General features: G+C 41.8%; 1 protein-coding gene across 3 annotated transcripts in view; it reads right to left on the bottom strand.

Moving 5' to 3' along the window:
- Positions 1-590: 590 nt before the first annotated feature.
- The window catches only part of GNPAT (glyceronephosphate O-acyltransferase), a 35,199-nt gene continuing 21,633 nt past the window's right edge, over positions 591-14,156 (bottom strand). For 2 of the 3 annotated variants that reach the window (XM_017885577.1, XM_017885578.1), the window contains 12 exons: positions 12,647-12,774; positions 12,281-12,356; positions 11,903-12,054; positions 11,662-11,792; positions 10,165-10,388; positions 7,094-7,336; positions 5,715-5,794; positions 4,371-4,511; positions 3,118-3,217; positions 2,940-3,033; positions 2,251-2,312; positions 680-980 (listed from right to left, as the gene is read on the bottom strand). In XM_017885577.1, coding sequence (XP_017741066.1) covers positions 937-980; positions 2,251-2,312; positions 2,940-3,033; positions 3,118-3,217; positions 4,371-4,511; positions 5,715-5,794; positions 7,094-7,336; positions 10,165-10,388; positions 11,662-11,792; positions 11,903-12,054; positions 12,281-12,356; positions 12,647-12,774 — 1,475 coding nt within the window. In that variant the 3' untranslated portion in view covers positions 680-936. Of the gene's footprint in view, positions 981-2,250; positions 2,313-2,939; positions 3,034-3,117; positions 3,218-4,370; positions 4,512-5,714; positions 5,795-7,093; positions 7,337-10,164; positions 10,389-11,661; positions 11,793-11,902; positions 12,055-12,280; positions 12,357-12,646; positions 12,775-14,156 lie in introns of all 3 variants that reach the window. The other variant, XM_017885576.1, reaches the window with a different exon arrangement.

A 14,156-nucleotide genomic window follows, 5' to 3' on the forward strand; every position in this document is an offset into this window, starting at 1 on the left:
TAAGTCTGTGTTTAAGCTGCCTAAGCTGTGCTTAAGCTGCCTAAACTGTGTTTAAGCTGTTGTGTTATGGCATCCTAAAACTGATTAATGCACCTGCCTCTGTCTTCAATTTCACTATCTGTGACTCTTGTTCCAGCCATGTTGATTTTTTGGGAGCTCCGGAACCTGCCCCAGGACGTCCTGAACACTACTCTCTCAGCACACTGCACTCCACTGTCCCTTCCTCCGTCACTCCAACCCTGCCACTCTAGGGGCTGGCTCCTGCTCAATCCAGTTCTCAGCTTACATGTCACTTCCAGAAGTGGCTACCTGCCAGGGTTTCTGGTGTTTACCTACTTACTCTAAATTTCTCTTCTCTTGATTTCTTACACATATTTATGGCGCATCACATAGCATCTTTTTGTTGCACATGCTTGACTAACTCATTTTTGTTAATTAAGGCCCTTGGGTGGCCAAAATTTAAAGTAAGTTAGCTAATTTATTAAATATCTCTGTCAAATTTGTACTTGTTTGAGGCAAGTTTAATTAAAGCAAGCTACAAAAAATGTAGAGATGCCCTTTTCAGTATTTTCTTTTACTATCCAGAGCTCTCAGTGATGTCATTCTTTCATTCAAAAGTCAAGTAAAAGCTTAATACATACAGTAAGCTGAAAAGCGGTAGTGAAATCAGCTGAGATTTGCTTTTCCAAACATGTTTCCAAAAGTTTATTTTAAAACACACACATAGTGTCGGATACAAATGCCTTTTAACCATTGTGGTGGGGAAGAGTAGACTGACTGCTTCCAATGATCATCTCTTCCCTCTGCGTCCACTGTTCTCGGAGCCTCAGGGAGTACGAGAGGATGCTTCTCTTCCTTTTATTCCCTGTTTGTTGCAATGAGTCCTTCGATGACAGTAATTATGTGACCGAATTTTCCATAACTACTTGCCGATTATTAAAGTTTTGCAGCGGCTGGTTTTCCTATTGGTGTCTTACAACCTAAGATGAAAAAAGAGGAGCAGCTCATGAAATGATGCTGATTTTGCCCTTCCTCACACAGCTGTTCCTTGGGAGACTGTCCAGGGGAGGCGCTGGACACTTGTGCAGAGCTTCACAGGCTGGCTAGTACACATGGGGAAGCCAGCCCCCTCCACAAGGGAAGCGTTAGATGCTCCAAGAGCGGACGGTATGGCCAGAGCCACAGGGCCAGGGCCAGGAGTTGAACCCCGTCATGTTTTCTGAACTCCAGTCCAGTATGTTCATGCTCACATCACATCTGCTTTCCGTGATTAAGTAATTGATTCCGTCACCCTCACGGGGTGAGGTGTTTGTGGTTGTTGTAGGTATATACACCTCTTCAGACATGATATAAATAGGAGACTGGGATTTCGGCCTACATATTTTTTTCTACAAGGTCTAGTACTTCCGCCTTCCCGATATGCGTCAACTACCCCACTGCCCTTTTACCCTTTTCTTCAACCATTCTCCTTTTCCGTATGCCCCATTCTGATCTTCCACAAATCCCAACAGACATCTATTAAAGCTCTTCCATGCAGGTCTGACGATGTACTGAATTAAGATTAGGTACAAAAACAGTACTTGTAAGATGATCCACTCAACGACATCATGCTATTCAATAGGCAGATTATTTTTTCCAAATGTTAACACCCTCCTTTCTAAAATGGCCCCATCATTGCTAGGAAAAGCGTTCTTGACCCCCTCTGACCGTATCTCTGTTTACGTCAACACTCAAGGACTCTTATGTCAAGGAAGACAACACTCAAGGACTCTCTTTGGGCTGGACTATTTCTTTGTCGCTGTTAGGCTCGGATTATTCTGCCAAGGATGTGCTATCAGCCCCTAATTCTGAGTTCAGAAAGTCTACGTGATAGAGACACTGACTCTAATCCCTCACTTGGGAAAGAAGCAATGCCAGACAGACAGTGAGAGCATCAAACAGAGTGGAGATGAGGTATTCTCTCTGAGGCAAGGATGTGAAGGGTCTGGGCCTCTGGCCGAGGTCAGTCATGTTAGGGACTGACTCTACTGTGTAAGACTGCTTCTTTTATGCCTGTTGTGTTTTGTTAATTTTCTTTGTGCTTTCTCTTTAGCTTCCTTAAGAAAATTCTAGACTACATAATTCCCTGTTTATGTTAGAACTCTACTACTTACTGATCATTTCGATAAAGTATTTGGTGCCACAGTATACTTTCTTACTTTAATTCATCAACAAAATGTGAAAACTTGTATTTTATTAAACTGCACTTACCAAGCATTTCTTCTAATTTGGTTGTGGCAGGTTCATTCACATTAAATATACAGTTATTATTTCTAGGAGAAAATAACAAGCTTTATTATTACATAAACTCTGGGGAAAAGAAAACTTTTATATTTTGTTCCTGACGGTAGCTATTGTAAAACTACTTTTCAAGTGACTTCCTCAAGGCCGGTCCTAAGTAGTCCAAAGGCCTCGGGCTCCTGTCCCACCTCCTGGCTTCTTGCTTCATTCTTCTGACCACATAAGAGACATGACTGCCAGAGTTTACATATTAAGCTTTATCACTGTTAAATTCAACCACTTAGAAGAACATATACTTATATGTTTATACATACATATACATGTATCTATATATGTATTTATGTGTGTCTATGTGTATATACACTCATATGCCCACTACACTCCCAAAAATCTTTCTTGTAATTATAAATTTCAACATTAAAAGCAAAAATATTGGCCTAAAGTTCTTTCTTTCTTTCTTTGCTTCAGTTGCATTTCTATTCATAACCACATACAATTTTCCGGGTAACCTGTACTGAATTAACTAATTAGAGGAAGGACAAGGAAAGTGTAATATAACGTTTCCTGGATCATCTATTTCTACGTCTCTGGATTTTTAGCTCAAATATGATTGGTCTCCTTGTTGTTTGAGCACTCATGGGATCTTGTACAGTACTTACATCTTCTTCTTCTCCACTACTCCGAGCCTCACACAAGCTGCTAAGGCATTTTTCTGCACATCAGAAGATAATACATCGTAACACTGAGAGGTACCTAAAATCAGGGATGAGGAACAGTTAGTTGACCAGTTTTTATTCTCAACTAAAAGAAATCAACACCCACAGAGCAGTGACCGACCTTGATCGAGAAGCTGACTTGTGAATTTTCTGACTGCGGCCAAGTACTGTTCCTCACTGAAGTCGTCCTCTTCTTCACTCAAAAGGTACTTGCAAATTATCTGATTTTTTAAGAGGAAGGATGAGGGGAACAGAACGAGAAAAAGGATAGACAAATTCAACAGAAGAGTAAATAACTTCACACTGCCCCTCTTAAGAGAAGGACATATCACAGCAGAGCAGCATAAAGACCCTCTAAGGAATGAGCACAGAAAAATCAAAGAATTTTTAGGACATCTCCTTTGAGTTTACATTTTACAATCAGAAAAAGGTTTAAAATAATAATGACATTTATTAAAGTATAATTTCTCACTTCAAGGGGTACAAGTTAATTACCATCAGCTTCACATCTCTTATGCTACTTGGGAAGAGAGGGGTCATATTTTAATAACTTTGCTTTTTTTCTCTACATACACCTAACAAAGTACCATGCCCTAAAATACTTGATGATTTCTACTGTAGAAAGGTGATTAAGGGTAGAACTAGCATTTATCAAATGCTCAGTAAGTGCCAGACTTTGGGCAAGGAGGCTGAATGAGTTATTTCACAGACCACAAGCACCAGGAAGTGGGCCCAGGTACCCAGAGCCAGTGCATGTATTCTACAAACAGAGCCGAGGCACAGCACCCTCTTCTCTCAGACGCGTGGAAGTCCTCCCTACAGTGTGTGTTTCAGACTCCTTCTTGCCTGCTGAGTCCCGGCACAATTCCTGCTGGGCAACATACCATCTCTAACTACTTCCAAGAGCTCTGACAAACGCTTTCAGAACTTGCACTTGAACTTTTTCTTTCCAACATAAACATCTGGTAATCTGTAACTGACTTTATGTATCACCGAAGTCTTGCCTTTACTGAGTGCCTAGTATATATCAAATCTCGAGGTTACATATTGACTGACATGAAGACCTCGTTAAGACATGAGACACAGCATGACAGATGATGCTTGGGTGTAACTGTGGTCCTGTGAATGCTGTGCTCATGGCATCACTAAGCTGTTGTCCTCTTGGGTCTATAACGACCCAAGCTTCCTCCTGAATGCAGGGAGCAAGGTCTCACTGGTGAGGTGAAATCACTGATCGTATTAATCACTCTCTCTCCTTCTTCCATTTGCCTGGGGAAGATACCTGCCCTTCAGACTGGAAATAAGCACAGGGTGAGAATGTCTTATTATATTTGATACGGGGGGCATGAAGGAGAACTTGCCAAATTTACATACCTGATAGCTTTCCACAAAAGGTTTAAAGAGTCCTATTAAAAATTCTAACACAGGATTTCCTTTCTCTGTAACTAGGATGTCTTTCGTAGTCACTTGTATGGCTTCACTTTTACAAAGCAGGTAACAGCCTTCTTCAAAGTCCTAGAGGTGAAGAGGAAGCCATAGTGCTCATCGAGGGTAATGGGCATAGTGCCCAGCTCAATACATGTACCCCTCATCTAGGTTAATGGGTACGCCTCCTGTCTCAATATATGCAGCCACATGCTCTCAGACAACAGAATACCAGCTATTTCCCCAACTTCCAGAACAATTCTGTCATGAGATAGTAGCCAGAGAAGCACTGTTCTACATTCAAAATGTTTTCAAACACACATTTCTGAGCCTTACAAATCACAACCTGGGTGACGGATTTTCTTTCACTTTGCAGAACCACTACTTAATTTAAATAGGAAATACATACAGCAAGTCCTAAAAATACTTAGAATTATGCTATGGTTAAAAATTTCCTGCATTCCTGTTTCACTCCCTACAGAATCAAACCTCTTATCCTTAAAGCACACAAAAACCTAACATGCCTCTCATCTACTCCATCACTTAACACTTCAACCAAGCAGCAGTCCAGTTCTGCGAGCCTGATGACTCCTCAGCTGTCTAGACCAGGCAGGACCACCACTCGCTACTTTCAAAGTAAAAGGCACTTGCCTGGGTGACTCATTCTAACAACTTGCTAACAGGAAAATGAGTGCAGATTTTGTTTTGTTTTGTTTTTGAGACAAAGTCTCGCTCTGTCGCCAGGCTGGAGTGCAGTGGCACAATCTTGGCTCATAGCAACCTCTACCTCCCAGGTTCAAGTGATTCTCCTGCCTCAGCCTCCTGAGTAGCTGGGATTACAGGCATCTGCCACCACACCCAGCTAATTTTGTATTTTAGGTAGAGACGGGGTTTCACCATGTTGGCCAGGATGGTCTCGATCTCTTGACCTCGTGATCCACCCGCCTTGGCCTCCCAAAGTGGTGGGATTCCAGGCGTGAGCCACTGCGCCCGGCTGTGTGCTGATTTTTAAACGTTTACTAAAATAAAGTTAGTTTAGTTGCAATGGCCACACTGATAGTTCAAAGAATGACTCCCCTCTCACGAGATAATCCCTAAGTTATTAACTAAACTTGACCAAGAATCAAACTAGAGTCTGCTGAACTGTGAGTGCCCCAGTTTCTCTTGAAGTCTGCCCCACTTTGCCTTGAAGAAAGGGATGGCACACTGCCTGAGACATATCTGTGAATTCACCCCTAACATTTCTAGAACTCACACTGCAAACACACTTGCTCTTTGTTGGAAGCACTTTACCTTTAGTGTGTTTCCTGGAAGGAAGATGAACTCATCTGCAAAAACATCACGTAGGAAGCGAAAGCAACTGTAGACATCCTCTGGAAATAAATTTATTATGTAAAATTACAACATTGCCCTTTCAACTTTAAGGGAGTACCAGGAAGTCCTTACTATCACAAAATGTATTTCAAAGGCATATTTTATTCATGTAACAGGGACAAGAATTAAGTCCCCAGAGGGAAGCTAAATTAAACCCAAATCTTATCTACAGAGCGAACTATGGTCTAGCATAGTTTGTTCTTTTTTTGTTTTTTGAGATGGAGTCTCACTCTGTCACCCAGGCTGGAGTGCAATCGTGTGATCTGGGCTCACTGCAACCTCTGTCTCCCAGGGTCAAACGAATTCTCCAGCCTCAGCCTCCCAAGTAGCTGGGATTATAGGCGTCTGCCGCCACGCCCAGCTAATTTTTGTATTTTAATAGGGACAGGGTTTCACCATGTTGGTCAGGCTGGACTTGAAGTCCTGATATTGTGATCTTCCTACCTTGGCCTACCAAAGTGCTGGGATTACAGGCACAAGCCATTGCGCCAGGCCCTGGCATAGTTTTTAAATGACTGAATATAACCTACAACCAGTAGAAACTCAGTAAGACATCACAGTCCTTAGAGGCCAGGACACTTCATTTTTCCCTACCCCATGGCTCCCTAGTAGGGAAGGAAAGGCACTGATTTCTTAATTTCCCTCTATATTCGTATTTCCTGGTATCTTTACTGTATCTGTAGCACTTTTCCTTAGAATCACTGTGGAGCTTTGAAAAGCCAAAACCAAACACCAATGGCTGGCCCATACTCCAGGTCAACTGAAGAAACTTTGGGGTGGGGTCCACTCCCCTCGTAATTCTAACATGGGGCCTTGACAGAACCCCCTGGCCTTGACTACGGGCTCCTGTGAACATGACCTGTGCTGTACTCATTTTTACACTCCTAATGCAATTAGAATGAGACCGCGCATCTCTTGAGTACTCATCTACTGCTGACTGCTCACCTGCCCACCTGCCTTTGCTGGATCAGGGAGCTGGCAGAGCAGAAACAGTGCTGCAGACCAGGAAGTAGAGAACTGTACTCAAATGCCAGATCCTTCAGTAATTATGAAACTTTCTAGGCCTCATTTTCCATATTTATAAAAGGAAAGGTTTAGATTATTTCCAGGTCCTCCCAAATCCAAAATTCTAAGCAGATGAACAAGTATTTGGGGAACAAAGCTAACTTTTTCTCAGTGATATGTCTGCTCTTCACTGGGGTGAGGCTGAACATTACAAGGCTTCAAATGTTGCTCCCTAAATGGAATGGAATGGTCGGACCTCTTCTAAAACTCAAGATTGCATTCCTGAAAATTACCTTTCCTGAACCCTGGTGTCATCTGCAATGCTACTGCTACTAAGGATGGACGGACAAAAATGTTGAGCAGCTGGTTCCTATAAGCTGAGCACATGAGGAGAGTGATGTGCTGGAAAATAAGTCCATCGACCACTTCTGAGTCTCCGGAGTCCACTTTCAGAATCACCTGGTCTCTGACAAGGCTGGTGATGTTGGAATGCAGAATAATGCTGGCCTGGACAACTTCTTCAGCAGGTTTATTATCTACACACAAAGACAATTCATTCAAACAAGATGGGTCACTGCAGGGAGTCTTGGGCCTAGTGGGCATTAACGTTATTAACAGTAACGTGACAGATGCTCATTTTCAAGTGACAGCTTTTAGTGTCTACCAATTACGGTAATGATACCAAATGTGAAGAAAATTTTAAAAGTACTATTTCATAAATAAATTCTTTTTCTCTAAGGATATGTAATATACTTTCTTACCCCAAATTTGTCAGCCATTCTCAAGGCACATCAGTTTCTACTCTGAAAATGAACACCACTTTTGTGTACTTCAGGAACCAAGGGAATCTAACGTTTTGTAACAGCAAGTTACGTAACTGGAAAGTCACATGCATGGGAATGTAAGAAGACTAAGACAAAAAGGCCCATGATTAGTGTACGAATACATTACAACATACAACAAACACACACACACACACACACACACCCCTTGCTTAGACCCATATCAAGATGGTAAAAATATCAGTTTGCAGTTTTCCCCAAATCAAAGATAACTAAAGAGGCAGATTCATGGCAGTTCTTGGTAGCTTATCACCTGACATACTGGCCTGCAGACAGCTGCCAGGCAGGTAAAATTACAGAAGCATAATGAAGAGATGGTGATATTTAACAAATATTCTCAGCACGGAAAATTATTCTACGGTTAACCTGAGCCAAAGAGCTGGCTGGCAGTGGCACACTGCTCAAGTTGGGTGGCAAGTTCTGCTACTGCTTCAAGGCAGGGACAAGTGAGAGGTATGGCTTCCTCCTGGACTTGATCACATTCATTCTTGACCAACTTGCCTTGTCTCAGCTTGCTCAACTGAATAATATTTTATGTGAAATGATCATAAAAAGCTTGAGATATGCACATGCTTAGGAATGTGGGGTAATCTGCATAAAAAAAGAAAAAAGCAACAGAACTGTAGTGATACTGAACAGACACTCTTAACTATGGATCAGTCATGGCATTTATCCTATCTTGAAAAAGCAAAACACTTTAGAAAACAAGTACCTATGTTTTCATATGTTCCTGGGTCAAACAGTGATGGGTTTGAGCCCTTTTAGCTATTTCTCATGACACCCAACACTTGCTACCTGTATCATAATCAACACGTCCTTTGCCTCCTACCAGACCATCACAGCACTGAGAACAGATGTCTGATTTGTCTCTCTCTTGGTGACTGGCATTTTTGTCAGTAAATCCTCCTCATCTCTTGGCTGTGGCCTGTGTGCTTCTACTGCTGTGGCTCAGGCATCCTGCAGAAATCTCACTGGGACAGAGCAGCCTCCTAACTTGTTTCTCTACCTCTAGTCTTCTGGTGGTGGATGGTGAGGAGGGGGCGGGGAGGTCCATCTTTATTTTCCATCTACCCCTCATCCCCCATCTGGACCAACATTTTAACATCACTGATGAATCCCTGGGGCCCAAGCCTGCCATCTTGCATTCCTCATCCCTGCCTTGGCGAGGCTCCTCTCCTGGTCTTCCTGAAGGGTTCAAAAGTCACTTCTGTGAAATCTTCCTGAGTATGGTCCCTTTCCTCTGCACAACTCTCAGGAACCCTCTGTAGCACGCATATCGCTCCTTGTCTCTGTTCACTGAACCCTCACAACTTGTGTACACATTACCCACCCACCCTGCCCTCTGCAACCCCGGGGAACCTCCAGGATGGGGATGGCATCTTGTTCATTTTCATATCCCTGGTAGTACCCAGCACAGATGAGGTATTCAGTATTGGGTTGATCAAAGAATACTAGGTACTTTACTTCAAATAATTATCTGGTCTTAAAGAAAACACATTTCCAACTGTAGTCTGTATTTTTTTTTTTTTGTGAGACGAAGTCTCGCTCTATCGCCCAGGCTGGAGTGCAGTGGCGCGATCTTGGCTCACTGCAATCTCTGCCTCCCAGGTTCAAGCAGTTTTCCTGCCTCAGCCTCCCGAGTAGCTGGGATTACAGGTGTGCACCACCATGCCCAGCTAATTTTTGTATTTTTAGTAGAGATGGAGCTTCACCATGTTGGTCAGGCTGGTCTAGAACTCCTGACCTTGTGATCCGCCTGCCTAAACCTCCTAAAGTGCTGGGATTACAGGCATGAGCCACCATGCCCGGCCTTTTTTTTTTTTTCCGAGATGGGGTCTCACTGTGTTAACGAGGCTGGTCGCAAACTCCTGGGCTCAAGTGATCCTCCTATCTCAGCCTCCCAAGTAGCTGGGATTATAGGTGTGTACCGCCATGTCTGGCTAAGATTCATGACTTTATTTTCCACTGTGCTAGGTGCCAAGGAAATGGTATTCTAGTCCTCAAGATATTTAGAGTCTTGTAGTGGGAAATGACATGTAAGCAATTATTCTCAAATAATCAATGTGCTGTGTTCACTGTGCCCTACAGTGATAGAAACAGATCTGGTGTCCTTTCTCTTTTTTGAGACGGAGTCTCGCTCTGTCGCCCAGGCTGGAGTGCAGTGGCGCGATCTCGGCTCACTGCAAGCTCCGCCTCCTGGGTTCACACCACTGTCCTGCCTCAGCCTCCCAAGTAGCTGGGACTACAGGCGCCTGCCAGCACGCCCGGCTAACTTTTTCTATTTTTTAGTACAGCCGGGGTTTCACCGTGTTAGCCAGGATGGTCTCAATCTCCTGACCTCATGATCCACCCGCCTCAGCCTCCCAAAGTGTTGGGGTTACAGGTGTGAACCACTGCACCTGGCCTGTCCTTTATTTTTCTGAGCAATCCTTTGCTCAAGTCCTCTATAGATTTTTCAGGTCCAGGTTATAACTCTTCCAAATTAAGCAAGCATTCTCAACACATATGTCCTACCTACATACCGGGCCAAATGAGAAACCCTCCAAATGCCTGGGTTAAGCCTTTTAGCCATAAAGTCTTTTCCACCAGAGCATCAAAGTCCATGGATGGCCGGTTCTGAAGCAGAACAGCAACTATTAGGGTCCAGGGGCTCAAAACCATGTTTTCAACTTGCAGAAGCTCCATTTTGTAGGCAACTTCAGTGACAAAGGCATGCATGTCCTCGGACTGCTTCTGAGGAATGTATCTAAAAGGAAGAGCACAGAGCAACAAATTACAGTTCTGCTACTTAGACAAATGCGGATGGAAAAAGACTAACCTTTTAGAAGGCTTCTCATACTTTTTGCCAACTGAATTCTCTCAGGTCAGGTGCAAACAGTATTCCTTTGCTTTACTATGGTGTAATCTGACCATACATTTCTGGAATAGGCTCTTTGAGAGGTGATAAAAATACTGAAGGGGTCCAGGGTCCTATTAGTCCTGGTTCCAGGGAAACAACTTTTGTTGCTTCCTAAATAGGATACATCATTTCTCTGAGAATGGATGCCTGCCCCAGTAGACTGAATTACTGTCTTTTCAGAATCCGTAGTGCACTGAATGTATCTCCGTTGTGGAACACACTTATCAGATTATATAATAACTATTTTATACTGAATGGGCGCCATTCAGTTTGTCTGACTTCATGCATGGATTACCACACTTTGAATAGTACGATAAGGCCTACACAGAGCTGACTGGAGCAGAGACATACACATGACCTAAAAACTGCCACACAGGTGGCTTAATGAGAAAGATGCAGCCAGTAAGGGTGCCCTGTACTAGGTAATAACTTGCCAACCCAATTTGAGATCTAAAGAGAGAAAGCCTGTGGCAGGAAAAAAACTAACATAAGCTTCTGTGATGACTAATGTAGCTGCTGGGAAACTGCTGAAGCTACAGATAAGTTGCAAATGATGTTGCAAGCACATGAGGCCTGGAGGGGCAGATGGTTTGTCTCTCTTACTTGTCCAGGTATATTTCTCTTAATTAAGAAAACTCATAGTATATCTGTGTTGTGTATCCTGAAAGAACCTAATATATTTTCTTGCCCATAAAACTATAACCTTCTTGAGACTAAGGACTCACTCCCATTCATTACCATTATGCAATCCTTTCTAGGGTCAAAAATAATAGTGCATACTTTGGCTAGCCTACCAATAGTGCTCAACAATTCCTGCACATATCCTTGTTAATAATGGCATTATTTCTTCCCACTTTAGTTCCCCTGAGAAACATGATCATGGTCTGATTTTGCATATTTGACATACATGTCTTACAGCTCATCACTTTTTTGGGACAAATACATAATTCTTCATTAACTGAAGGTTTCCACTGATGAAAACGGAATGATAACAGCATTTCTGATCATTTTCTCTGTGATCTTAAATAAACCAAGAGAAGTGGTCAACTCCAGAATTGCAAATCACACCTTTGGATTTTAATCCTCATTTCTGAGACAGTTATTAAAACACAGGTCACACCTTGGAACCAAGTTATATGAGCTCCGACTCATTCTCCCAGCTGCCAAAGATCGAAGTGACACAGGATCTCCAAAGTACACATGGATGCTTCCAAAATTTTCAGAGAGAATCCTTCTGGCTTTCAACAACCCCTAATAATACCATAATAGGGGGAAAGAAAACGAAAAGCGGTAAATTTAGAAATTAGTTGATGTGTCAGTCAGCACATTCTCTCAATTAGGCTAAAATCAAGCTCACGCACAGTTGTCGATTCTTTTGGTTTAGGAACCCCTAGAAGTTCATACACATAAAGAGTTTCTTCCAAGATCTTATCATAACTGATACTAATTGGGACAAGGTAGGTATCAAAAACTTCTCTTTTAAAAAATGGCTCCATCACAATATTCAGAAGACCTGCAAAACACGGGGAGAAATGCTTCATCAACATATTGGAGAGCACAGCAAACATGGGCATATAAACAGAAAATACTAAAAGCATACATTATACACTAATCCCGTAAATATCAACAGTTACACATTTACACTTGAAAAGAATATCTTGTTAAATAAAGTGTCAAGTTGTATGTAGCAGCTGATGTCTTTGGGTTTGTATTTTTCCTTTTAATCTGTAGTGACCTACCAAATTTAGGAGTCAATGTCTTGGCAGAGCGGCTTCTTGTCCCTTCGAGGAAAAATTCAACAGGAGCATAACCATTCTTTAAAGAGAAAACAAACAAAACACAAACCCATTGCCTACTCTCAAAACGATAAATGCTTCTTTTGATTCCTTTTCCCAAGCTCCCTCCCAAGCTTCCTGAACAAACACAGCTTACAGTGAAAATTAAACAAGAGAGTCACACAGATTAAACCAACTGCTGCGGTTATGAACAGTTCTTGAGGGAAAGCGAAATAGCTAAGTGTTCTATTCAGAAGTTAAGAGTTTAAATGAGCAAACATCAGTGAAGAAAATATGGCTTAAGAGTACTTGGGAATTATTTGCATTTACCCGTAACATAGTTTTTACGTATTCAGAGAACACAGCCCAGTAGAGTTTATTGCCACCAAAGGTACGCCGCATGAAAAAGGCACCCGACATTCGTAGCAGCTCACCAACCATTTTCATTCCCAGGAAGTCTAAAAAAGAGGGGACAATATTTATTTGCAGATCTTGATCTTGAAATCGTCTATAAAGATCTAAAACTTAAACATTCTTATTTTTCATTTCTGTTTTATTGTTTTATTTTATGAGACAGGGTCTTGCTACGCTGGCCAGGCTGGTCGCAAACTTCCTGGCCTCAAGTAGTCCTCCTGCCTCGGCCTCCCAAAGTACTGGGATTATAGGCATAAGCCACGGTGCCTGGCCTAAACTCAAACATTATTAAGAAAGATTTCATAAATGTAAGATACCCCTATGATATTATTATACTTTGACATTAAAAAGCATAAGAGATATCTAATAGAATTATAGAAAAGAGGGGATTCTGTGGGGCAGGTGCTCACTGGGAGGTTACCTTTCGCTTCTCCATATACCACTCCATTTAAAAGTAGGTCAGCTAGAGACCACGAGCAACAGCAGAGCAACATCACAACGACACGATGTCAATTTCTTTAGTCAGTCATGCTGCTGAGCCTGACAACAGACCAATATGTGCCCTACATGCTCTGGACAGCCAGGCCAAACCAGCTCTCATCTTTCTCCTATCAGGTAAAAATATCAACCTACTTTTGTTGGAAGAGATTAAATAAGGCAAATCTTGTAAGAAAGGAAGATTGCTACCAGCAGTTTTAAAATAGTCTTTCTCTTCATTTCCCCTAATTTTCAAATAACTTCCTCACAAGTTTGTTCAGATGAAAATGCTTTTAAAGTGCTTAAGTTCTTGGCAGTTTTAACCTTACCATTCACTGCATTTATTAACAAAGGTGTATACCTGAATCCCGGCTTTCCTGGCTACCCTAAAAGGGAGTGGATAAACAACTTACATGCCTTGGCAATCCTACTTTTGGGAATCGATCTTACAGGAATAAAAGCACTAATATAAAAATATATTATGATATTGTTTATAATAGCAAAACTACTAAATTATGAAATATCCACATTGCTGAATATTATACAGCTATTAAAATTAATGTTAGACATGAAGTTGGACCCTTAACTTATACCACATATAAAAATTAATTCAAAAAAACCAAAGACCTTAATTTAAGACCTGAAACCATAGAACTCTTAGGAGAAAACAAAAGGGAAAAGCTTCATGACCTTGGATTTGGCAATGATTTCTTGGATCTGATACCAAAAGCACCGGGAACCAAAGAAACAAATAGATCAATTGGACTATATCAAAACTAAAAACTTCCATGCATCAAAGAACACAATCAACAGAGTGAAAAGGTAACCCATGAAATGGAAGACAATATTAGCAAATCATCTGTCTGATAAGGGGTAAATATCCAGGATGTAGAAACAATTCCTACAACTCAACTAAAAAACCCCCAAACAACCTAATTAAAAAATAGGC

Source organism: Rhinopithecus bieti, unplaced genomic scaffold, assembly GCF_001698545.2.
Source record: "Rhinopithecus bieti isolate Rb0 unplaced genomic scaffold, ASM169854v2 scaffold_14839, whole genome shotgun sequence".
NCBI classification, from domain to species: domain Eukaryota; kingdom Metazoa; phylum Chordata; class Mammalia; order Primates; family Cercopithecidae; genus Rhinopithecus; species Rhinopithecus bieti.